This window comes from Heterodontus francisci, chromosome 16 (genome assembly GCF_036365525.1).
Source record: "Heterodontus francisci isolate sHetFra1 chromosome 16, sHetFra1.hap1, whole genome shotgun sequence".
Classification (NCBI taxonomy): Eukaryota; Metazoa; Chordata; class Chondrichthyes; order Heterodontiformes; family Heterodontidae; genus Heterodontus; species Heterodontus francisci.
The window spans coordinates 75,643,252-75,669,965 of NC_090386.1; the positions used below are offsets into that span (position 1 = coordinate 75,643,252).

Genomic DNA, 26,714 nt, shown 5'->3' on the forward strand with positions numbered 1-26,714 from the left:
TTCAGTATTTGGTGTTGCTCTATTGTAGTCAAATGCACCTGCCTAATCACAAGTGCCACTCAGGTTTTCACAAACATGCACTCCATCTATCTCAAAAAGCAAGAACAATATGCTGTTATTTTATGAGCATCTTTTCATTTTACAGGAGGCGTTATCTCCACATAAACAACATGATGAAGAATCTGGCAAAATCCAGGTTGCTGATTTTAATTAATTAACAACCTGTTTAGACCTTAATTCATCTGTCTCCTCATAATACACATGTGTCACTTCCACTGTTTGTCCATGGTCATGTTTTGATTATTTGATTATTTTTGATAATCTTCCAAATTCCTCAAGTTGAATACTTATTTGTTTCTATTTGTCTGTACATTTACATTCCAATCAGTGTCACTTTGCAATCTTTATTGTCTTGATCTTCACCATTCTTTCTTGCTCAGAGCACTGAACCAAAGCAGGAACTGCAAATGAGGTCTATGGTAGCCAAACAAGAATCTGAAGAAGTTATGGAGCAGATGCAAGAGCTTGTGACCCAGACGGTGACAAAAGAGACAGGTGTGGAGGTTGAACGCAAACACCCAAACATCCCTACAGATTCCTCAGGACATAGTGAAGCTGAGAGAGAATTTACAGTACCAGTTAAAGTTGAAGAGGTTGACGGAATATTGGAAGTGAAGAAGTTACCAACACAAACTAAGATTGCTAAACGAGAAAGAATAGACAGTGCTACCCCTGAAGTTAATGTCAATGCTCTGTCTGCCAAAAGTACAGAAAGACAGCCTGCTCAAGAGGATGGGAAGGAACAGCTCAAAAGCATTGACCGTGAACCTGAAGGCTCTCAAGAAAAGCCTCAAGAGGAGGTAACCTAACACCCTTTAGGAAACAATGCATGCCCCTACCTTTACATTTCACCTTTCAGTGTGTGTAAAACTAACCATCTCACTCAAATGCTTGCTTCCCCGAAGTCAACCACCGTGATTTACGAAAGCATATTAAGTTAGGAAACAATACATTTCTATAAATTAAAACACAGGTTGCTGGAATTACAGAGCAAGTTGGCCAGCATCTGTAAAGAAAAAGGATGGGTTAACTTTCTGGGTGTATGCCCTTCACTGTTCACCTGAAATGTTGTAACCTGTTTTTTTCCCCTTTACAGACACTGAGCTGTATTGTATTTTGAACAGTATTTTATAACTCAGATGTTCAGATTTTAACTTTTAATAAAATGAATGTTTTAGTGTAACCTGTGAATGAATTGTAAAGTTATGTTTATTTCTTCTAACCAAAAGTAATATTGCACTAACTGAATAATCTGCATGAGAGCATGTGCTTGTTAACAGGAATGTTTTTATTAAATAAACTAAATGACATTTGTTCCTACCCAAACTGGAATATTTGCACAAGAGAAATTTTGAATGAAAACAACATTTGACTTACAACAGTGCTGTTTCTATTAAAGGAGATGAATATTTCCATTTTAGAGACTGTTTACTTTTAGTATTTTCCAGTAGCTTGGATCCATTTTCTTGGCAATTCTGATTTTATTTTTAAACTGCATGTTAGTGTTTTGCTTTTATTAAATTTATTTTGGGGCAGCCTTACTATTTGGAGATCCAATCTGGAATGCCAGTTTTGGTGCTGCCAGGGAGTCACCTGGCCAACAAGAGGTGCTTTTTTAAAGAACTATTACAAGTTTTTAAAAAATTAACCCAGGTTGATCGGGACATTAATAACAGTATATCGCAATATGTACCTCCTTTAAGAGATTACTGTTATGTGTTGCTATGTATTTACTCTGCATGAACTAGGATTGTTGTGTCATGCCTTTCTTTCCCTGCGTATGTGGTAAGCTTACTCAATATTAATATTCTCCAAGTCCTGTCCAGGTTTAAACATTGGACTGAATTTTCATGCCGGGGTCCCGATCTTGATGCCAGGCTGAATTCTGGGATGGGAACCTGGAAGAGTCGGCGGTGGGACACTGGAAGAGACTTTGGTGGAGGCAGCCAATTATGTGGAATCCCCATCCAGTAAGGACAATGGGCGGGCTCCCAAGGCTGGAGAGCCAATAGGAGGCCCTCCAGTACTGAAAGATTGGCAGCCTCACTGCCAGAGGTGGGCGCTACCGATGGATGTAGGAGAAAGAGAGGGTGCCTCATGATGGATGTGTCCTCTGAAGAATCTTCAAAGTGTTAAAACAAAAAGTGGCCACAGCTGCCAGACTGTCATTGTGGAGGGAAAACCCTTCCACAGAGCGGCCTGTGGCTGCAGCTGTGCCCCTATAGTTTTTGTGACTGCGGGGCAAAGGGGAGTTTAACTTTAATGACAGAGCGCTGACTACCCTGGTCTGCCACTGGGAGGCCGCCTCCATTCATCGGTCGGGTTGCAGCCTTAGCAGGGAGCCCATGTACTGACTGGAAAAATCCAGTCAGCATCGGGAATGTGGCCTTAAAAAGGCCCTTTAATTGGCCTAAATGGCTACCTGCCTCTTGTGGGTGGGTAGCTGTCACCCACCCATACCCCAAAATAAGCAGCCTCTTGCAAATGGCCCAGTGGTGGGAAGATGCCAAAAAACTGGCATGACACTCTCCGACAGCAAGTTCCCGGCCCATCCGCCTCAGCCCAACAAAAATTCAGCTCATTATCTTTCAGAGATTTTGGCCCTGAAATTATGTCGAGGATTACTAGGATACAAATACTTGTTGCTTAATTTCAAATCCTTTTCTTTGGGAATTTGACATATCTAACAAGTGGGTTTTGCTTACACAAAAAGGCGAGAGAGGAACTGGGCATTTGGGCACTTGTATCATCAGGTAATTTCAGGGCCTTTGTATTTACCTCTGTTTAAATTTATATGAAAATGATGTAATTTCATGTAAAAATAAATAAATATATAATAATTATATATTTAAGTTACAATGGAGATTTTTTTTTTGATGGACAAGATACTTTGTGAGGTTGAATACATCTGCACTTTGTTTCAGGTCCAACAGAAGTAGGTAATACATCACATGTGCTGATGGTAGTGTGGATAAAATGAGTCTAAAGAATAATAAACAATTAAATCTAAAAATGTGGGTATTTTTATTTTGCAGGCTATTATAAAAACAAAAACTGGACTGCCAAGTGATGTATCTACTGTAAAGACAGAAACTTCCTCCAAAGAAACATCTTCACCATTTGAGACAAAAACAACCACCAAAACCACCCAGGTATTCAGGATTTAATTTGGTTCTTCTAAATAGAGGTCAGACACTAGTTAATGTAAGGGTAGAGGTGAGCCCTGAGAAAAGTACAAAACAGTTTTGTGGTGCAAGAATGAAATCAGAAGTTAGTTTGATAGCTATGCTAGAACTTTCATTCCAGGGGCATAAAATGGACCTTAGCAGACTGGTTTAGTTTAGTTTAGTTTAGAGATACAGCACTGAAACAGGCCCTTCGGCCCACCGAGTCTGTGCCGACCATCAACCACCCATTTATACTAATCCTACACTAATCCCATATTCCTACCACTGGAGCTGTGAGGCTGCGGTGCTAACCACTGTGCCGTCTGTAATAGACTCCGCCCAATTTTCCTGTCTTTTGTAGTCAGCATAATTAGAGTTATGCCAGGTGTGTTCAAACCACAGTACATGTGCCAAAGGCAGCTGTGAGCCCTGGCATTCTGTTCCACAAAGCCTAGAGTAGTCCATTCTATTTGCACTTATGTTTCATAACTGTTGGTTTGTCCTGTTTGATTTTCCTTTACTTGGAGGTTTAAAAAGGGATGTTCCTAATTTTGTCATATTGATGGCTATATTCTCAATCAGAAAACTTAAACGGGTTAGCATGTGCAGTTTAAGATGCTTGCAAACTGATAATTTAACCTCTGTGGGTGAAAACTGTCTTGAGCGGTAGCACAGAACGAGCATTATAGCATCAGTCACCTATTATATACCCCACCCAATATTCAGTTCTATTGACATTACATTGACTTGAACACATAATCTAGCCATACACTTGTGTCAGGCACCGTCTGTCATCTCAGGTGATGTGAAAGATCCCATGGCACAATTTTAAGAAGAGCAATGGAGTTCTCTAGTGCCCTGGCCAATATTTAATTTAACCCCCAAACAACAACACTAAGGAAAACAAGTAATCATTACCTCATTGCTGCTTGTGGGGCCACGCTGCGCACTAATTGGCTGCCACAATAGCTTACAACAGTGATTATACTTTAAAAGTGGCTCTGAGAAGCTTTGAGAGGTCCTGAGGTTCAGAAAGGTGATGCATAAATACATGTTCTCTTTTTAAGTGCCCCACTCCTGCAACGTGACATTCAAATATCATTAATAGTCAATATAACATCATACAAATTACTCACAACCTGAAATTAAGCCTGGGAAATGCAGCAACATAACAACCTTAGACTTGAATACTAGCTCTATATGCTTCTATCAAATCTGAAAATTCTGAATCACTCCACCTAGCTATGTACTAACCTTAGTTTTTTTTCTCGGCCCATATTTATTTTTGATCTTTTTATGTACCTTTCCATGGGCACAACAGTACATAATATCATTGACAAGTTAAATTAGATAAATTCAGCAATCCTACACTCAAAAGGAGCATGAGGCAAAGAACTGCTGCCAGAGTTTTAAGCACAGCTCCTCGATGGGAGCAAAAAAGTCAGTGAATTCATCCTAAGATAACAGAAAGCTAGGCATTTCAATGTTGTAAGAGCTGTTTAATGTGAGTTGTGCAATTTTTTTATGGTTTTTTTTGTAGCTTGCCAGTAGTCCAGGTCTGGCGAATGAAGCTGTAACAAGTTCTCAAAGTATCGTCTCAGAAACTGTGTCCACATCAGCTGTAAGTTGCTGAATGTTACAGAAGCAATTTTCAAGATTTCTGGATTTCTATTTTTCCTTGGGGTTAGAACTGTCTTTTGTAGCCTGAAGTCTCCTGTAAGCTGAGTGTATTTTATTTGTGTTTCAGGTTGACAGTAGCAGTGGAGCTCCAAACATAACAAGCTCTCAGTCTGTTACTTCAGAAACCATATCCACATCAACCACTACTCATATCACCAAGGTAACACTGTTGATGATGGGCCATTTACACCGAGAATGTGTCCAAGGCTATGCAAATGAAACTATGCGTTAAATTCTAGGCACAGTTGGATAGATGTTAAAGATAGCACTTTTGGCAAGAAATTTTGAACTAAAAAGAAAGTGATGACCTTGTGTGTTCATTTTTAATCTTGCTTTATCAGCTAAGGAGGTTCACATTCCTTCCTTGAAATTATATTCCAAAAGTCTTGTTTCTGCTTGTGCAACCAGATATTTGAATTGTTAAAAGACCAGCAGAGGCAACTGTACAGTGGTAGTGTTTTACTCTGTATGGTAGAGTTCACATTGCGGAATTGGACCAATGATGCTTGTCAACCTAGAAAACTTATAAAAGCACATGAATGAGCTTGAAGAAAGCTGACAATTCCAACAGCCATGAATAGAGGCCTATGACTACAGCCCTGCTTAATAGCAAGCAACAAAAATTAAATTACATCTTTGATAAAATGGGTTTCCAGGATTTTTAGTGTTTCAGGGGTCACATTTTGCAGTTAAACCTCTTTTCTGTGGCCATGCTTATGACCTGAAAAAAACAAGTAATTGTACTGAGAGTGAATGAATTGAGCTTGGTATAACCAATATTTCATATTGTAGTGCAGTGAAAGCAAAAGTACGATTTTTATAATGGTGGATTTAGAACATTTCATTCTCAGAGAAGGATATTTTGCTATACTGTTTTCAGTTGATCTTTGTGTCTTATCTATTCCTGAAGGATCATGAGTATATAGGAAATGATCTTCTGAGTATTCTCGTTTCAAGAGGAAACAATCCCAGGCTCCTCCTCATAGCTCAAATTTCTTAAGCCATGGGTCAGCAACCTTAATAATAAGAGCCATTTTAAAATGTCGTCAAAAATGCAATATAGCTGCAATGCTGTTACTCAAATGCCAATAATATTAAAAAAGACAAGACAGACACATTTCATCAACATTTGAACAGTTTTTGTAAAGAAAGATGTTAATTAAATGATGCTCTCTCCCAAATGCAATGTTAATAAAAGTTTAAAAAATGAACCAAACCGTTTAATTACTATCAAAATGGGTTCAATCGATCAAGGTTGGGAGCTGCATGTCAGTCCATAATGAGCTGCAGATTGCAGACCCCTGTCTTAAGCAATGTACCATCAGTTGGTTGCACTACTTTTAGTGCTGGATATCCTTGTTTTAGTACAGCAAGCAGAATTGTACACAATATTCCAGATGTGATTGTATCGTGCCTTGTACAGACTCACCTAGGGTTTAGGCTCATTATGCATCCAAAGATCTGGTTAATTTTCTGTACTGTTGCCTCACACTGTGCTGTTGATATCGATGAGTAAGCTTCTATTGCCAACAACCCCCTCCCCCCACCCCACAAATTTATCTTGTATTAGATCATTTATTTTATAGTCCTTCTGTTTTTATTCTCTCTTTAGCCTCATGACGGTAGTTGTCCACATTAAATGTTATTTAATGCCTCAGTATTTGATATCCCTCTTCCTGAGTTTAATCGCAGCAGCCAAATTGCGCACAGCAAGGTTCCACAAACAGTAATTAGGTACATGACCAGATCATCTGCTTTTGCTTTTGTCGGTTGAGAGATAAATTTTGGCCAGCACATCAGTTGAACTGCCCTGCTGTTTGAGAAAAGGCCATGGGATCTTTTACATTCACTAGAGCATCAGATTTGCATCTTATCCAAAAGACAGTACATCCAGCAGTATACCACACCCTCAGTACTGCACTGTTGAGATGTGTTCAACTTCCAAGTGGGACTTAAAGCCACGGCCTTCATACTCGGGTGGGAGTTCTATCACTGAGCCAATGCTGACATCTTTACAAAAGCAAACTACTGCAGATGCTGGAAATCTGAAATAAAACAGAAGATGCTGGAAATACTCAGCATCTGTGGTGAGAGAAACAGAGTTCATGTTTCAGGTCAAAGACCCTTCATCAGAACTGGTCACAGGCCTGAAACGTTAACTCTGACAACTTTGTTTCTGTCCTCAGCTCCCAAGTCATTTATATCCATGTAACCAGCCATAGCTGTGGTCAGGACCAGTGGCTGTGACATCCTACTAGCGACCCCTTGACAGGGCAGCAGGCTCCATTAACAAACATTTGCTTACTTTAGTTATCCACTTTACAGTCCACCTCAGAAGCATACATTATTAAAATAATGGCAAAGTATTAAAAACCTTGGTGAAATATAAAGAAATCACATCCACAGAATTTCCATTGTCAGCAAGGACCATAATTTCCTCAAAAAAAACTCTAGTAACCTTTATTAAGTATGTATCTGTTATGTACTCTGTGTATAGTATTTTGAAATTTGATCAAATTTTCTTCCATGCTTTATCCTTCTGATAGTACTTTGTCGTCCAGTTTCCTTACTCGTCCCTTATCTACTCAAAATCTGCCTTTCTAAAGTTGAATGTTTGGTTGTACTTAACATAAGCCTAAGCAACTCCACCATATTCTGATCAGTATTCTGTCTCTGACCTGCTCTGCTTTATTAACTAGCTGTAATTTAAGATTGGGTCAAAGTGCACGCCTGGGGCTACATTTTATGGAGCCAGCAGAAATCCTGACGCTGGGCCTAAAAGGTGAGGGGAACCCCGCTTCAGCCCTTTGGAGACCCCCCCTCACCCTGGCTCTATTTAATGGCGCTCGGGCAATTAACCACCCGCGCCATGGTTCCTGTCCCTTTAAGGATTAGAATCCGAAGGCCAGCAGTTCAGTAGTATTGGCAGTGCCACTGGGAGCAGTGGCCACTGCCAATACTACAAGAAACCTGGGATCAGGACCATTGCTAGAGCCCCAGTCTCCAGGTAAGTGGCAGGGTCACCGGCAGGCCCCCGCAAGGGTGCTGGGGTGTTCACGGAGGGGCAGTCTTTGCCTCCGGGGGCTCTGAATGGTCCACAGATTGCCCATGGAGGAGAACCCACCCTCCAAGCCCGCAGGGAGGCTGCCTTGTTTTACTGGATGGCCTCTCCACGTGGCAGAGGGCGCCGGAAACGGGACGAGGCTCTTAAGAGGCTATTAATTGGCCATTTAAGGGCCTTAATTGGCCTCTGGGAAGAAGGCCATCTTCGGCCTTTTCCGCCCCTGACAAAATTGCATGGCGACGGGAAGGCGACAGGCACTCTGCCTTCTGTCGCTAATTTATGGCCACCCCCCCCTCACCCCGTGCTTTCCATCGCATTACCCAGGGGCCTGTAAAATTCTAGCCCTGATCTCATTGGTTACTTGACAAATTGTTTGATAGTAATCTACTAGTGTGTCTTGGATTATGTTTTTACTCCTATTGCACTCATTCTGGATTTCCTAATCTATTCCTGGTAAATGAAAGTCACCCAGAAAAACTGCAGCTATTCTTGGCAGGCTGCCCTTATTTGACTACACATTTTGTGTCCTCCAAAGCAGACTTGAATAGTTAGTTTCCTTCCCCTCATCTCTCTGATCCCCATTGACAGGCTTTCTAGTATTGAACCAGGTGTTTGTGGTACCTGTTGTAACTTCCCTCCCTGGGTACCTCCAGGTTTCCTATTTTATTTCTAACACTTCTGGCATTCTTACAGAATTTTAAAACATCCAGCGCACCCACTGCCTAGACTAATATAGTTTCTTATTTTATCATTCTGTTCCCCATGTTTTAAGGTTTAAAATTACGAAGTTTTGATGGGGTGAATAGGGAATGATTATTTCCTCTGATTGGAGAATCATTGATGAGGAATCATCAGTTTAAAATTGAGAGACATATGAGGGAGCTAAGGAGAAATTAAGTGCTTTGCTGCAGGGGAAGTGAGGCAAAGAGCATTACATCTTTTAAATGAAAAGTGGTTAAACATTTGAATCAGAGGAAAATACAGAGCTATGATGGGTAGTGGCAATAGTTTTGGATTGCTCGAGCAAAGAGCTGGGCACAAACACAATAGGCTTTGGAGGTGGGGATGTGAGGAAAATTCAGTTGACTCGCATCGGGCTGGCTCCATGACATGCTTCCCTTTCCCTGCGCTTTTCCCAGAGGTGGGCTCCCAGCAACAATGGCTATGCGCCCGGCAGTGGCAGGTAGCCCAAATAAATTTGGGGAGCTAATAAATCAATTAGCCCCAATTGTGGAAATGGAGTGAAATTTTTCCAGTGGCACATGGGCACCCGCTGCATCAGGAGCCCGGAATTGGAGCATAAACGGCTTCACAGCGGCAGGCCCAAGCTGCAAACTGTCTGAGGCCTTTTATTAAGTTGCTGGCATTAAACCACAATGCTCAGGTCTCCCCAAGCAGAAGACGTGCCATTGCAGCCGCTTCATGGAGACTGATGTCTCTGCTAATGTAGCTCTTGCTACAATGGCAGCTGTTGCACTCCTACTGAAGACGCCCCCATGGCACATTGACCCTCCTGCTGTGGCCCTTCAGCAGCGCTCACATTGCAAGGGTGGCCAGCGACCCCACTCATGGATTGTTCTGAATGGATCTCCTGATGCTGGAACACAGCTGCTCTCCTTAATCAGACGAGACTCCTGGAAACGGCTTCTTTGTTGACTGCCTCCAGGAAGATCACACCTGATGTCCCACTGAGGCCACTTCCAAGTTCCTAACCCGAAATTGAGGCAGACGTCGGGATCACAATTCACCTGGGAATATTCTGCTCATTGGGTCCATAGACCTGTCTTGTGCTTACAAACATCGATGCCGATACACTGCATAATTCCCTACTCTATCAGTGTCTGCACCTGAATGATCATTCGCTTCCCCACACTTTATCCATAGCACCTGGTTTCTACATTGCTTATCTCTACAGCAGATCTTAAGTATGTGTACAGTTCACTAGTTGGTTATGCAGCCCACATCTGCTACTTCCATAGCTAAATGATCATTTCCTAATGGCTGTGTTTGCTGACAACGCAACCACTAGACAGCGCAGGACTGGCACATGCACAAATGCAGCCTCACCGACTGAAACGTCACTGTCTGTGACGTCTCAGGCAGCTGCCAGTAATAAAGATGGCACTGCGCAATTTGTCTAAAAAAAAAAATGATTTGAAGCCAAACCCCTTCACCCCTCAATGGCTGCGATCACCGCCTCCATTTTCCCCCACCCACCCAACAGTACCCCACTTCCTCCCGCAATTTCTGCCTCATTCATTGCTTCTCTTCCCAGCTCCCTCCCACGATCACCGCTTCATCCCGCTCCTGCCTGCTCACCACTTCATCCCACCATTCTCTCCCATGCCCATCTGCTCGCGTTCCCTCCCGCTGCTTGCTCCCTGCCTCACCGCCCGAAGAAGAGGCTGTATTGAGCAAGCAGGGTGTTAGTGGCGAGGTGGGAAGCAACGGGATGAAGCCTGGAGTGGGAGGGAGCAGGGAGCGGGCGGGAGTGGGGAGCAAGCGGCAGCAGGGAATGGGCGATCGCGGGAGGGAGCAGGGTACTGTTGAGGGGGAGGTGGAGGCGGCGATCGTGGCCATTGAGGGGTGAGGCAACACTGAAGCATCAATACGTGCGACGTCATTACATGGTGATGTCAAACTGCGCATGCGTGGACTCATACTGGCAAGCTGACAAATGTTTGGACACATTGATGACAACAGCCATCGCTCTGTGCATGCTCTGCATTTTCAGGAGACACTTAGTTTCCTAACAGGGCACATTCATAGCCATCATAGAGAAGCTCATGACAGAGAAGGGTTAAATGTGACAGCCACACCAACAAATGTGTATCACTGACTAAATGAGTTCATTGCAAATATATTTTCCAATCTGTCACTTTTTTCATTGTGCAGCAAATAAAATGGCTGACTTTTAACTCCACCTGCCCAGTGCAAATAGGGTAGTTATGTTATATGGGCAAATGTTGTAACCAGTTTGTTCACAGCGAGGTCCCACAAACAGCAAATGAATTGAATAACTAGATAATCAATTTTGGGGTAAAAATAGAAAGTTCTAATGAAAAGTCACTGACCTGAAACATTAACTCTGCTTCTTTCTCCACAGATGCTGCCAGACCTGCTGAGTATTTCCAGCACTTTCTGTTTTTATTTCAGATTTCTAGCATCTGCAGTATTTTGCTTTTATTTTAGTAATCGATTTTGGGGTATGGGGTATTGGTTTGGGAGGAAATGTTGCCCAGGGCACTGAGAGAACTCTTTACCTTGTATTTTTGGATTCATGGGCTGGAATTTCATGCCACCCCAACGAGGGGGATGATGGTGGGGGGGGGGTGGCGTAAAATGGAGCGGGAGGCACCGGGAGACCTTCCTGAACTGCTCCCGCCTCTGCCGCCACTTTACGCAGGGCGGTGGCGGCAAAAATCGGCCTCCCCACCCAGTCAATCGAGGCCCTTAAGTGGTCATTTAAATGGCCCGCCTCCATGCGGCTTCCCAGCATGGTCCTCGTGATAGAGCACCCTGTGCCCAAAGGAGGGCCGCCTCCGCTACCCCAACCACCCCCAAGACCCAACACTCCCCCTTCCCCCCCCCCCAAACGACTACCCTTGCCTCGCTGGGGCCCAACCGATTACCCGCAGCGAGGCGGCCAAAACTTAACTTCCTTCCCGGCTCCCAGGTATCTTCTATTTTTGCTGGACTGCAGTCCCAGCAGGGGCCACCGCTCCCTGTGACGCTGCTGGGACTATAAGCTGCCGGCCCGCTGATTGGCCAGCAGCTCTATTAGGCGGGACTTCCTACCTCAAGTGGGTAGAAGTCCCGCCTCACACTAACTGAAGCTTGGTGACCTGTAAAATACGGGTCGGATCCCCAGAAGAGGTGGAAGCGGGTTCGCCACTGACTTTTCAGTTGGTGGCCGGCTCCCATCCGCCTAGGGTAAAATTCCGGCAATGGATTTTTTGCATGTACCTGAACCACTGGAACAGACAGATTGGGCCTCATTTATCAGCTCATTCAAAAAAATTGCACCTCTAACAATGCAGTGCCCCTGCTCAGCACTGCACTGAAATGGCTGCCTGGATTATTTACTCAAGTCCTGGTGTGGGGTTTGAAATTACAAACTTCTGACTCAAAGACAAGAGGGCTCCCACTGAGCCAAACAGATAGAAATTTACTGTCAAAAATAAAATAATCCTTAATGTCGATTTTGTTATACTAAGGACTGAGCCCTTTTGTACAATAATTAAACTTTAACCAAGACCAAGGACGAAAGTTGTCATAACAGTTGGAATGATGTGTGGCTGGAGTTATATATATTTTTCTTGTTCTTTTTTGATATGTTTAGTTTAGTTTAGAGATACAGCACTGAAACAGGCCCTTCGGCCCACCGAGTCTGTGCCGACCATCAACCACCCGTTTACACTAATCCTACACTATTCCCATATTCCTATCACATCCCCACCTATCCCTCTATATATTTCCCTACCACCTACCTATACTAAGGGCAATTTCTAATGGCCAATTTACCTATCAACCTGCAAGTCTTTGGCATGTGGGAGGAAACCGGAGCACCCGGAGGAAACCCACGCAGACACAGGGAGAACTTGCAAACTCCACACAGGCAGTACCCGGAATTGAACCCGGGTCGCTGGAGCTGTGAGGCTGCGGTGCTAACCACTGCGCCACTGTGCCGCCCTCCTGCCAATGGAGCTCATTGAAATAAAAGAGACCAGAAAAATTATTTGACAATCAACTAGGTGTCCGACATGCACGTAAATCAATTGCTATGTTTGAGAGTCAGCACACAGTTGCTGAGAAATGCACACAGCGCTCGCAGTCTCCCCTTCGAACAGTCCACAGAGCTAAGGTTTAGGGTGGCAGAGCAGATTTTTCTGCTGAACTTACAACAGAAACTAACAAATGGTCTTTTTTTTGTTTTCAGTCAGTGAAAGGAGGATTCTCAGAAACGAGGATTGAGAAAAGAATCATCATCACAGGCGATGCTGATGTTGACCAAGATCAGGTACAATTTGCAACATCTAACGTGCGCAGTCATTCCGTAACCTTGGCCGGAATTTGTCGTTGGGAGGGAGGCCCCGTCCACCGACAGGAAAGTCGGTGGCGAGCCCGCCTCTGCCTGGCCTGGGGAACCAGACAAGGATTCTTTGCACCCCAGGCCTTTAATTGGTCTTGGGCGGGACTTCCACCTCCTTGAGGCAGGAAGTGCCACTTAATGGAGCTGCCAGCCAATCAGAGGGCAGGCAGCTCTTAGTCCCAGCAGTTCCACTGGGAGTGGTGGCTACTGCTGGGACTACATCCAATTTCAGGAGGAAAGGAAGGAAACCCGGGAAAGGAGGTAAGTATTTAGGGCCTCGCCGGGAACAATTGCTCGGGCCCCAGCGAGACAAGGAGGGGGTCAGTTAGTGGGGGAGTGTTGTGAATAGGGGCAGTTGGGGCTTCGGGGGCAGCCCTCCGTGGGGGCACAGAGTGCCTGATCATGAGCTCTCTCCACCAGCCCACGAGAAGGCTGCCTGGTTTCACCAGGCGGGGTTTTTGAGACCTCGGCCGCCTGCCAAACCAAGGGTAAAATATCCATGGCGGTGGGCAGAGGTGCTTAAGTGCCAGTTAATTGGCTGCTTAAGGACCTTGATTGGCCTGGACAGGCGGGCGGGCTATTTCTCGCCGCTGCCGCCACCCTGCGTAAAATTGCAGTGGGGCAGGAGTGGGTTGGGAACTCCTGCTCGTTTGGACAGCATAAAACTCCAGCTGTCAGTTTCGCAAAAATATGTAATGCTGAATAAAAGGAAGGATGAATTCCTGATTACATATTTACTGTATTATTTTCTATAGTCATCAATGGGGAAATCAGTGTGTTTAACCACTACAGATAGTGACATTAACAATCCATTCATGGAGAATCAAGGAAGGTATCCAACTTTTCAAGATAGATCAAATAGAAGAAATCATTGTGAATATCTTTATTATATAATTTATTGAATACATTTGTTATATTACTACATATAGCAGTACATTTTATGATTGTGGAGTGTGATTTAACGCACGTTGACTTCTCAATATGAGCTTGCATTCACTGGGAGTAGTAAATAATAAAATTTACCTCATAGTTATCAGTGCAATTTTTCCTGCAATATTGTGCGTAAGGTACTGCGGGTAAATAGTGTAAATGTGAAAAATTTGTGAGTCACACATGAAAGATATGAAGTTGTTGGGATTCATGATTAATAATTTTCCAGCTCTAAAGACAATTTTAACTCAGCCTGGCAGTCATATGGATTGGGTAGAAGTAAGTGCAAACCTTCCCGAGCTTGGCAGCGTGAGGCTTGTGAGATTTTAACTTCCAGACCTCATCTGCATAAGCCCTCTCACCCTCCGGGCCAAAACCAATGGGCAACAGCTGCTGGCCGGTGGGTGGGAGTAGATGATGCGGCGGCAGGAGGCCGCTGTCAGGTAAATACTGGGAAGGGGTTCGGGCAGCCCTCATGGTCAGATTCTCGAAACCTCCTCCCTGCAATTTACCCTGTTGCCAGCTATCATTCCTTTGATGCTGGCTGGAAGCCTCTTGCCATTTGAAATTCCATTCCTGTACGTGTCAGTTGGGCAGTTGACTATCAGCATGCAGATGAAATCAGGGAGTTAAAATCCCCTGAGTCACAACGCTGCTGGGTTTGGGGTGGGGTTTGGTGCTCATTTCACCCCCTTCTTACCTGATTTCCACCTCAGGTTAATATCAAGGATAATGTGTACTTTTAAGAAGAATTTTACTAGGTAAGATTGATCATTTGTCTGATAATGTGCCTTATGTAATAGATAGCACAAAGAAACCATTACAAAATCAATGTGTTACTGTAATTCCTTCTTCATTAACTAGTAATTTGAATCAGTACACCAAATTTATGTGCCTCACATGATTGTACTCCAGGCTCTGGCTCTTGCAATTAAGGAAGTGAAACAGCAGCACCCCGACATGCTTGTGACAAAAGCAGTAGTTTATAAAGAATCAGAGGCCGAAACAGAGCAGAACGCAAAGGAATCAAAGGTACAGTACAGTATATGATTGTTCATTGTTGTTGGTATCAATGTGATCATAGTTTTGTTCAACTATTTCTTCTTTCCCATTTATCTCTTGCGAAATCACTTGACCGTAGAAACATAGAAAATGTATGGCACAGCTGGTGGCCATTTGACCTGTCATGCCTTTGCCGGCTGAAAAAGAACTATTCAGCCAAATCCCACTTTCCAGCCCTTGGAGTGGAGCCCTTTAGGTTACGGTACTATAAGTGCATAGCCAAGTATTTTTAAATGCAGTGAGGGTTTCTGCCTCTACCAGCCTTTCAGGCAGGAGTTCCAGATCCCCAGCACCCTCTGGTGAAAAAAATGACTCCTCAACTCATCTCTAATCTTTCTACCAATTACTTTAAATCTATGTCTGCTGGCTATTGACATCTCTGCTAACTGAACTAGGTTATAATTTTATACATGATAGTTAAATTTCCCCTTAGCCACTAGCCTCTGTTGCAAAGAATACGACTCCAATCTTTCCTCATAACTAAAATTCTCCATTCCTGGCAACATCCTCGTAAATCTTCTCCATACCCTCTATAGTGTTATCACGTTCTTCCTGTAATGTGGTGACCAGAATTGTACACAATACTCTAGCTGTAGCCTAACTAGTGTTTTATGCAGCTCTAGCATAACCTCCCTGCTCTTATATTCTATGACCCAGCTAATAAAGGCAAGTATCCCATATGCCTTCTTAACGACTTTATCTCCCTGTCTTGCTACCTTCAGGGATCTGTGGATGTGCACTCTTAAGGACCCTCTGTTCCTCTACACTTCTCCAAATGCATTACCTCACTTCTCCGGATTGTATTCCATTTGCCACTTTCCTGCCCACCACCTTCTCTCAGATAACACAGTTGGCATTGCTCTTATCTACTGTCATTAGTGTTTTCTTATAGAACATTGATTAAACTTAACTGAATGTGAGGCAGACAAAGAAAGAAGGTAGCCTGAAAGTTTAAAGTTTTCTGGCTAAGACCTGAGCATTAGTCACCTAATGTCCAACCAGTCGTCAGTTCACAGTTAATTTCATGCCTTGAATTGACCATTAGCCTCTGAACATTACTTCAACCTAATTCTGTGGGTTTCAACTACCATTTTATGAGTTTCCACACAAAGGGCTGGATTTTGTGATGCTGCGCCAAAAAGGCGGGGTTCACCTTTCTGAGCTTCCCCCGCTCCCCCCCCACCCCCCACTGTCACGATCTTGTGTTGTTCCGGCACTTATGTGGCCTGCGCCGGAATCCCCATCCCTTTAAAGATGAGGATCCCGCGTCCAAGAGCTGACGGCCCATCACAGGGCCAGCAGCTCAGCAGTAGCAGCCGCACCGCTGGGAGAAGTGGCCACTCCCGGTACTGCCGAGGCCTTGAACCCAGGCGCAGGGCTGGAGACCTGGACCCCAGGTAAGTGTGGGAGGATGGCTGTGTAGTGCAGGGGGAGGTGAGTCCAGTGAGGTGGAGTTTATTGCAGTGGGGGGGGTGGGGGGGGGGGAGTCCTCCTCAGTTGGCCATAGATTGCCCACAGAGGAAGGACTACCCCCCCCCCCCCCAAGCCCACTGGCAGGTCGCCTCATATTACTGTGTGACCTCCCTGCGTGGCGGAGGCATCCCCTCCCCGCCGCTGGTTAAATCCCAACAGCGGGGGTAAGAGGCCCTTATGTGGCAGTTAATAGGCCACTTAAGGGTTTCAGTTGGTCTCTGGGTGGGAAGGCCGTTGTGTGTCGATGCCACACCCGACAAAATCGCTTGGCAACAAGGAGGCGATGGGCCCTCCGCCCCTCCGCCTCCCGTCGCAATTCTATGAGCCCCCCGTCTCCAACACTGCCTCAGGGAGCCCATAAAATCCAACCCAAAGAATGTGCCTGCATAGGTATCTGTTGCCCATGGATGGGTTAAAAATTAAGCATGTTTGTCATAAGCTAAGGCATAGAGAAAAATTGATTGCTTAACATTATGAATTTTTTATTTTAAAATGCGAACTTTGCATTCTATGTAAAGAAGAAGCAGGATATGTTGGAGGAATATATGAACTGTTTATAATCCAAATTATATGTTCTAATGCCATATAACTCACTGGTGAGACTATTTATAATACGGTGTAAAGGCTGGCCTGGGTCTGCAAACGAAACCCGACCCGAGCCCGACAGAACCACATCTGACCCGAGCCCAACCTGGCCCAAGTACTTTCCTTTTTTCCCCGCGCCCGACCCGGCCTGACCTGACCCGACCCGAACATCAGTTAACCTAGCTTCTGTTTTTCACTGTTGCTTATCTGCTCAAGTTTTAAAAAACTGTAACTAAACAACCTTTCAAGTCCAAAAAGTACATTAACATTGGAGCCACGTACTGGAGATGGTGATAGAGTGGGTCCGACCCGGCCTGACCCGACCCCGAATGCCGGACTCGGAAGAGCGACCCGATTTGACCCAAACCCGACATGTTGTTGGGTCCCGTCGGGTTCAGATCGGGTAGCCATGCTCTAATACGGCGTACAATTTTATTCACTACCTTTTCAAAAGGATGCTTTCGAGTGAGTTCAGCGAAGAGCAAGAACACGGGGCTGTACGTTTGGAAGGAGACTAATATACTTGAGCTTCTTTTCACTGAGAGAAAAGACGCTTGAGCGAGTTGTAATTCAGGTTTTCATAAATAACATAGATGTAAACAAGTTATATAACGAAAATAAGACTACTATCGTAGAACTAGAAGTGATTCTGAGAGGAAAATCGAGTGAAGTGAGATTAATAAACAAATAATGCTTTCTCTGCAGTCTTCATCATTTGAATTTGCTTTATATGAAACATTTGTTCAGTTTGCAAAAGAATTTCCTGTGCTACTTAATTGCTTAATTTGGCAAGCAAATGATGCCTCTGAAGTAACAGGAGTCTCTTGCAGTGGATATGTGGTTATAGACTCACAGCAAAAACAATTAATGTTGTACTAACTCTTACAAAACAAATACAGCTGGACAAATATCCACTTAAATAGAGATTGGAAGTTATAAATAGGTGATTGCATTCTGTAGAGAACTCGATGGTAAATGTGCTGTTGGGAAAATAAGCAAGTCATCCGTGGGATGTAACTGGACAGAGCTGAATAAAATGGATTAATATCCTTCAGTTTCTGCTGTATTACTTTTTTGAGGTTTGGGGCTAAAGTGATAGAGCCTCGTCGTCTTAGAGGATTTACAATTTTATGTGAAAGTGGGTTGAAAAGAGTCCATGACACAAAATTTTGCATGGCATAAAGGGAGTAAGGTTATCAGACAACATGGATACTCTTATTCCATACTGTTATTCTGTTATTTTCTCTACTGAAAAGAATCAAGTTGTTAATTTATGTAGATGCAGCAGATGTGTTAGAAATTCATTCCTAAAGTGAAATGTTCAAGATTTATAAACCTGGCATTTTAGTAACTGATACTCAGCTGCTAACTATTTTTTTCACTTGGTATTTTTTCATTATGTTTAATTTTAATTTACCATCTGCAGCAGATGTGGCCAGATTTAAATACTAAATTTCATTGGTGTGTCACAGTAATGCTTTTTAAGTCCAACAGTGAATCATAAACCACATTTGTCAACTTTGATCTCTCAGATGTCCAGTATTTTGGCACACTTATTAAAGGGGTAATTGATCCCTTTCCAACCTCACTACATCAACTCTAGCCATGGTACTGAGGTTTTAGAGAATGTTTCAAAACTACTCCAGTTCTGCTGCAAAAGAGTAAATGGTGTTCATTCCTGCAACTCACCACATGATACACCCATTATTTTGTTTTAAATTGGAGGCAAAAATTGTAACGAAGTACATTACCGTCAACTTTCCATTGTATTCATCTCGTTCATTTAACCGCTTACCAACCTTTACATAAAAGATGAATATTTGGCACCTTTTTGTTTGGAGGTATTCCTTCAGAGAACTCACTTTGAAAGTATGGACTCTCCCATATCTTTAGTGGATAAATGTACTGCAGGGTGTGGTACTGAACACTACAGACCAGGATAGTTCCATGCACAATCCCTCATTTGTGCTGACTTAACTGAGCTTGGCTGGAACAGTAATGGGACACGCTGTTGGCCGAACAGCCATGTACTTTTGCTGAGGAGAGGAAAAACGCATCCAATTTTAATCATTGTCCAATGACCCCTGGTGAAAAATGGGCAGCAGATGAGAACAGCAACAAACATATCTGTGGGATTCCACTCTCTGATGTTCAAATAACCTCTCAAAACTTACTACATTAAATATGAAGAAAGCCTATACTGGTGTACAATTCCGGTGGCAATCACCTCAAAGGCGGGGGCGGGGGAGCAAACTGAGGAGAGAGGTATGCTGGATTCAGCTTTTTTATTTAAAATAAACTTTTTTTTCTCTTCTTTAGGAGTAATAATGTGGAAGTGCAGCTCCTCAAAACACCATGAACAAAAGAATGGAATCATACTGTTGCTTTCATCAACACAAATTTCCTCTGCCTTGTTATTTCATACAGAAGAACCAGGAAAGAATATCAATATTAATGTAATAATATACTCCTGCTGTGCAAAAAGCATTTCACTTCCAACCACCACCAAGAAAATAAAATATTTACAGTTACAGAAAACGCATGTTTTGAGGGGAAAAGAAAATCAAAACTAGAACCTCTAACCATCATTCCACAGTATATGAGCTTTTCCAACAAGCAAAATCCCACATGGGAATATCTTTTATGGAGATGGAAGAGCAATCTTGCAACTAATGTTTAATAATACATGCTTATGCGATGGATGTCAATTTAATTTCTTCTTTCTTTTGATCTGCTAAAGACGGTCAGCATCCATGATACAAATTATCCTATGGAAATGAATGGCACATCTTGGTTCCCAATTTGAATATGCGTTAATTTATATTGAAGTATGCTTATCTGGTAACATAAAGATTGGATGTATTTCTCCTCTCAAGTTTGTAATATTCAAATGGTAACTAGGTATCGGTTTTTAACTGACACCAGTTTGGCAGCAGTTCGTGTTTTTGTAAAATAAAAAAACTTAATTATTTGAAAGTGAATAATTTTAGGCAAATAAGGTTTCACAGATGTCTTAATCAAAAGATAGTGGATAGACGTTTGTTAGCACACAACTAGCTGTTCCAGGTGATGTCTATAGGAAGATGCTCAAAATAGTGGTTCAGTAAAAATACTTAGCAATGGTTCACAAAGGACAGAATTTTTCATTCAAAACATAATTTCCTATTCCGAGGCACCATGAGTGTCCTGGTATCTGTTACAGCTTGTTCTGAATTCTTAAAAGATCTGTTGCAGTAAATTATCTTGTTTGTTCATAATAAAGCCAGCAAAGGAATATTAGACCTTGTTGATTATACAAGTGAGTGCTTAACATACATAGCATGACACGGGACATCAATTATACAGAACTCAACATTATATTGAAACACTTTTGAGTTCTGCCTATTAGATTACATGCTGTTGCATATGATGTCAAATGCCATGTGCATGCTTAGATGATGCAGTGGACAGCTGAGAGAAGCAGAAGATTTGCACACTTGGTATTTAATCAGATGTAGTTTGTTTGTTTACCATTGCTAAATATATTTTTGATAGGATTGCTTTAGTGACTTACCCAAGATTTTAAACTGAACATGAGTGATGAAGTACTTGAGAATATTTGCAATTGTATCAACAGCTGACATGAATTTATGTGTGCATGAGTGCATTAAAGCACCTTAATACAGATATGAAATGCTCCATCATTGCTTTTCTCCCCTACAGCTCTATGGTATGTGTTCATTGTATCCTTTTACCTTCATAGTGAAATAAATGTGCCAGATGCATCTCCTGTGCCCATTCCTTTGTTACATATTCAAAAAGGATGCAGAATGTAAAGAGATTTTGCTCCAGTGGACTCCAAAGCTGTTGATGAACTGTTGAAGGATTGTTGCACTGTGTTTTAGAATCAGTGGGTTAGAATATCTCTACCAGTCACAAAATCCAGGGCATTGAGATTTTACTGTCAGATGCTCACATACAAACACTAAAGGGATGATATTCGGAGCTTGTAGGGCCAGTGGAGAGCCTCAGCTGCTTGGCCACACATATTGGCTTTCATTCTGCACCTCTATGATTTCTTGATATAGTGAGGCTCCCTAATGGCAGAACAATCTTGGAATATTACCCTTTAATGGAATCGCCTGAAGTTCTTCTCTCTACAAATCAGTGTTAATACGTTTAAAATGAGTACTGCCTCCTCAAAAATAACGGAAAGAGGAATTAAAAACATATTAGATAATCATACATTAGGATCCCATCATGTAATTCTAAGGCCTAGGTGATTTAACATTCATCATCTCTACATTCTGGTAATTCTAAGTTAAATTCCAGCAACTTTGCGAAGTGCATTTTGAAGAAATCAGAGTGAAATCAATTTTGCAAGCTGTAAACTGAATTAAAGATTTAACATTAGAAGTGGAAATATAGTACATGATTTTAGTGTCACAAAATATTTCAAAGTTACAATGGTAGTTATGATCAGCAATGAGTTAAGTTTTAAACAGAGAAGTTACAAATTCAATTGCATATCATCAAGTATCTTGTGTGTACTTGAACATGGTCTGTCTTGTGATATTAGGAAAGCTTTATCACTATATTAAAATTTTACTGTGGTCATTTTAAACACATTACTTCAGTACTTCAACACAGTACTTCAACGGCATTGGTGCAGGCGGGGACCGACAGGTCACCAAATCGTCTTGGCAGCACAATGCCCAGAAGACTTTCTGATGGGAAGTGGCAGCTGGCTGGTAGGTGGGACTGGAATACTGGGTGGCAGATGATCTTTGCCAGGGACCGAAAGAAAGCTCTCTAGCACTGTTAAGTGTTTGGGAAGGGTTCGCGAGGGCCTCACGCCTGGAGGTGAGGGATGGGGGGGTTGTGGGGAGATGGCTGCAGCAGGAGAGGCCTAACATTCCTTCTGGAACCTGGAGGATCACTTCTCCTCCTAGTTCTACAAGGAAAACCCCCCCAAAAAAGGCATCTTACCTCTTTGGGCCTTTGCAGACCCCAACTCATCTTGCTAGGTTGGCCTGCCAACAAAGCTGCAAGAGCTTCCCTGTCCAGGCCTCTGATTAAAATAGCAATTAGGACCTGATGACTATGTTAGAACCCAATCTGCATATTTACAGAAAAACCCCACCAGTTTCCAGCAGGTGTCCCTCACAACTGCTCAGAAGAGCAGGTTGAAATGGAAAACAGTGAGAAGAGAATGCAAACCCTGCAGTTAAGTCCCAGTTTCCATCAGGTGGGCAAGGTTGAAAATGTGCCTATTCTCTGTCTCACTGGCTTTCTAAAAAGTTATTTTAAAATCCATATTTGGAGTTAGAATGTCAAGGCTGTGAAACTGTAGACCAGCTGTTCATTTTGGAAAAAAAAATACATTTTCTATTTATGGAGCAATGACTTAGCATTTTGAGAAATGTAGAAGATGTAGGAAAGGAACTCTAGCTCCATGCTGAGCTGAATTATCAAATGAGAAAACCATTAAATAATTATGGAAATGAGATCATTGAAAAACTTTTGATCTGTGATCTATATTCCATGAGCAATGCGAACATGGATCTTAGTCCAGTGACATCTAGGTTTTGGACAATATCATTGGGCAATGAGCCAAAGCTTAATGGCCAACTGATTTCTTGTTTCCTTTGCCGTTTCACATCCTTTCTATATCTTTGGATTGTTGCGTATTTACTTCGTGTTTCGGTGATTTTTCTTTCTCTGTGGAGTGTTTTAAATCCTTCCTTTCCATCAACCACCATTTGTAAGTTTTACAAATTCCGAATTTATTTCTCTCTGTATTCTTGTCCATTGTTTTTGTTTTTTGATGAATTATTTTATAGGTATTGTATTTTTGAAAAGTGGGACTTATTTTTGTAAATGCTGTAACTTAATCAAAAGGCAGATGGAAGTGTCAGTACCTCTTATGTTACCATTACCTTCTAATAAAATTCAGTAACTGCTCAGTAATTACAAAAAACACAAACTTCATTTTCAATGCTACATATGACCTTTTTTGCAGAAAGGCTGTTGTCTTTTCCATCAAAACTACAATTATTTTAAATCATTGACTTAGTTCAAATTTTTTATTTATATTGGTGAAATTCTTCCATACCAGCATGCTGATCTGTAAAAGTGGTTTGTTGTGTTCCATTTTAAAAGGATGAAAACATGGAGTTGATGGTGAGAATAGCAGTTTTTCCATGTGAGGATAGTGATTTATGGATAACGTTCATTCAGAATTTTTTTCAGTTTTCTTTCATAGAATCATAGAATGATGTAGCAGAGAAGGAGGCCATTCAGCACATCGTGCTTGTGGTGGTCCTTTGAAAGTTGTAACTGAACTTTCTAAGCCAAGTTTTAAACAAGTAAAACATTGCCCAGATCTTGCGGTCCCAATGACTATTGAGGGCCACAATATGGCACTGCAACTTCCGGCGAGCGTACTTGCACTGTGTTACGACCAAGGTGGGAGGAGTGCACTGTTAATTCAGTCCCACTTCTCCACAGGTCACAGCATATCAATAAATGTTCCCACTTACCAAAACAGCCAATTAGATCCTCTAATTGTCCCAGAATAAAGCACACCAACCAAGTTTCTTTAATCAACAACAAAATTAACTGCTTATTATAAAACTAAGTCTTAACCAATAATAAAGCAAACCCATATACGAATTGACATATTAAAGCTCCTTATTTTTTCCTAGCCCTCATGCACATGCACATACATCCAAAAACCGGTTAACCGGGGGAAAAAAGGGATTTTGGTTTACAGCTGTTTCATAGGAATAAAAAACGTAGACTGCCATGATCTGGAAGGACATTTTTTGGTTTGGCGAGGTGTCCCAAAGTCAAATAGTTGGATGCCACTCGAAGTTTTTCCAGACGAGGTTGATGAACAGTCTGTGATGGGTAGGCATTCAAAGAACTTTAACGAGAGAAGGCTTTACATAGATCTTCCATCAGGGTTGTAGCAACAGATGTCAGTTCTCACATTCGATGCAAAAGTCCTTTTTAAAGATGCAAGATTTCTGCAAATTCAGGATTTCTTCGAAAATACAGGAGGCAACAGTACCACTTCATGCAAGCTTTTGCTTTTCAAGAGCAAGGATTCTTTAAGGAGAGGTAATACTTTTCTGGTTCTTCTTCTGATCTCCAGGCAGGTCAAAATCACATTCCAATTGCCTGCTTTAGTCTAAACCCACTGGCTTTTAAACAGTTCAAAAATGAAACCAAAACCTTCCAGAAATAAGTCACGTGCCAAGGCATAAATTCTCTTTTGTCACATAAAGGGTAGCTCTGAGGTCAAACCCCCTGCTGGTTTCCTTGAAATTACTTGGGTTCCAGTATTTGTTTAGTGGTCGAAACCCAGAACCTCTTGTTGACCTCGCCTTCCTTCCAAAAGCATCCATAAAGTTCACTTAGCTCTAGATGTCTTAATGTCCACTGAAAGCCTTGTCAGTTTTTAAAAATATAGAATCCCAAGTTTTAATACAAAAAATGAAAATCCTTGTAACAACTGAAATCCAGAACTTGAAGTGCGCCTGAATGGACTCCAGAGTAGGGCATGACTACCCAACCCGAACCCGATGGGATCCGATGACATGTGTCGGGTTCGTGTTGGGTTGGGTTGCTCTTCCAGGTCCGGCATTCGGGCTTGGGTCGGGCCAGATCAGACACAGTGATAGGACGTCAAGGCGGGAAGCACTCCGCACCAGTCTGCAGTGAGCGATTCCATCCAAGGTAGAGCACAACCTCTTCAATAAAGTTGATTAAATTCCAGAGGTCGGGTCGGGCATGGGAAAAAATGAAAGGACTCGGGCTGGGTCGGGCTCGGTTCTGCTGGGCTTGGGTCGGGTTTCATTTGCAGACCCAAGCAGGCCTTTCCTCCAGAGGAGCCCATGCTGGTGGTCCTGCCATTCCTATTAAAGCAGCAGGGACCATTAATTCATGTAGTTTGCCTATATGCCCATAACTTGCACAGACTTTTACATGCAAAAGGTTAGGGCTGATAGGCACAGGTGTAAGTGAGCCAAGTTAGTGATCTGTCAGGCAGGGTATTGATCTTTGAAATAAAAATGTTCCTCATGATTCCCCTGGCTCTCTGCCCCAACGCCTCCCCCCCCCCCCCACCCCCCCCCCCCCCCACGTTTCGCAACCCAGGCACCCCTGACTCCGCTCCCAACATCCCCTGCGCTCCTGTGGCTCCAGTCCCCACCACCACAACCCCCACCCCCAGCACCGCTCCCCCCCCTGCTCCCCCAGGTTTTGACCGTCCATCAGCTGTTTCCAATAACGACAATACCAAGGAGTGGGGGATGGGACAGCAGGAGTTGTGTGGGGTTGCTGGGGGTGTCAGGGGTGTGGGGGGCAGAATAGCAGGAGAGTGGGGAGGGAGCCAGGGGGTAATGAAAAATTATTTAAATAAACTTGCTTGACATTAAGCTGAACACTGACCTCAAGGGGCACATCTTCAGCTTGTGATGTCGAAAGGGGCTGTGGCTTCGCCGGCAGTACCGTGCGCTGGAACCCCATGCTTCTTATCCTGAAGGTAGGTCCTTCTTCAGAAAGAACAGGAAGTTTTCTCTGAAAATTATGAACCAGGTAAGCTTGTATCTTTTTGTGCAGTCAGTTGCGTAAGCCACAGCTTTGCTGCAGACAGGAAGATCCGAGCTTATATGTTGTATGTGCAACTCAAATCTCTTCAACAATTGTTCTCATCTTTTTGAAGTTAAGTTTCTACACAAGCTCAAATAAAATCAGAACACGAACCTTATTCGATATCTCATATTTGCAGAGAGATTGTACTATGTAAGAGTACGAATTGCTTCACATAGAATACCAATTATTGTGGCATATGACAAATCAGGTTACCAAAAAAATTAATACCACGCATAAAGAATAAGCATTTATTTATATTGCACTTTATCAGCCCTTCAGGATGTTTTAAAAGGCTCTTCACCAATTCACTACCTTTGAGATACAATAATGTAGCCAAATGTAACAGCTAATTGTACACAGCAATGTCTATTGCCAAGTAAAGGAATGAATAACCAGTTAATGTTTGTGTTGTTGCTGGTTGACGGGGGAGTGATGTCCAGGACACTAGGAGAACCCCCTGCTTTTCTTCAAACAGACATTTTTATGTCCAGCTGAACAGACAGATGGGGCCTCGGTTTAAATTTCATCTGAAAGGTAGCACTTGCAGTACGGCACACCCTCAGTACTGTACTGGAGTGTCGGCCTAGAATATAGGCTCAATTTCTTCTTTAAGAACCTTGGGGTAAAATTCAACTTTGGCAGGCGTACAGAATGATCAGTCATGGGTGGATTAATTGCCTGTTATAGATCCTACCTGATTTGCTCCTCTGCCACAGTTGAATTTCTCCCTCCTCAACTTCATCAACTGCCTAAACATTTTTAAATTTGGATCCAAAGTTTTGAATAATCTTCTACAATTCAATTCTCAAAGATTTAATTACACGTGATTTACATTACAAAGCTTGCAAGAAATTGGAATTACTAAGTGGTCTGGAAAAATATTTATAAATTCTGCCAGCAGGAATACCACAGATTCATCACTAATCCATAAAAAGTTCTTTTACATCTTGGGGCAAAAACA

At 42.7% G+C, this 26,714-nt stretch overlaps 1 protein-coding gene across 14 annotated transcripts in view; it reads left to right on the top strand.

Annotated features, from left to right (window-relative positions):
* Nucleotides 1-23,052, top strand: part of LOC137378208 (band 4.1-like protein 1) — a 312,011-nt gene extending 288,959 nt beyond the window's left edge. For 10 of the 14 annotated variants that reach the window (XM_068048399.1, XM_068048394.1, XM_068048404.1 and 7 more), the window contains 8 exons: nucleotides 146-196; nucleotides 441-860; nucleotides 3,096-3,212; nucleotides 4,768-4,848; nucleotides 4,975-5,067; nucleotides 12,911-12,991; nucleotides 14,909-15,025; nucleotides 19,433-23,052. In XM_068048399.1, the coding sequence (XP_067904500.1) occupies nucleotides 146-196; nucleotides 441-860; nucleotides 3,096-3,212; nucleotides 4,768-4,848; nucleotides 4,975-5,067; nucleotides 12,911-12,991; nucleotides 14,909-15,025; nucleotides 19,433-19,438 (966 nt within the window). In that variant the 3' untranslated portion in view covers nucleotides 19,439-23,052. The remainder of the gene's footprint in view (nucleotides 1-145; nucleotides 197-440; nucleotides 861-3,095; nucleotides 3,213-4,767; nucleotides 4,849-4,974; nucleotides 5,068-12,910; nucleotides 12,992-14,908; nucleotides 15,026-19,432) is intronic. The other 4 variants (XM_068048402.1, XM_068048406.1, XM_068048403.1 and 1 more) reach the window with 3 other exon arrangements.
* Nucleotides 23,053-26,714: the final 3,662 nt, after the last annotated feature.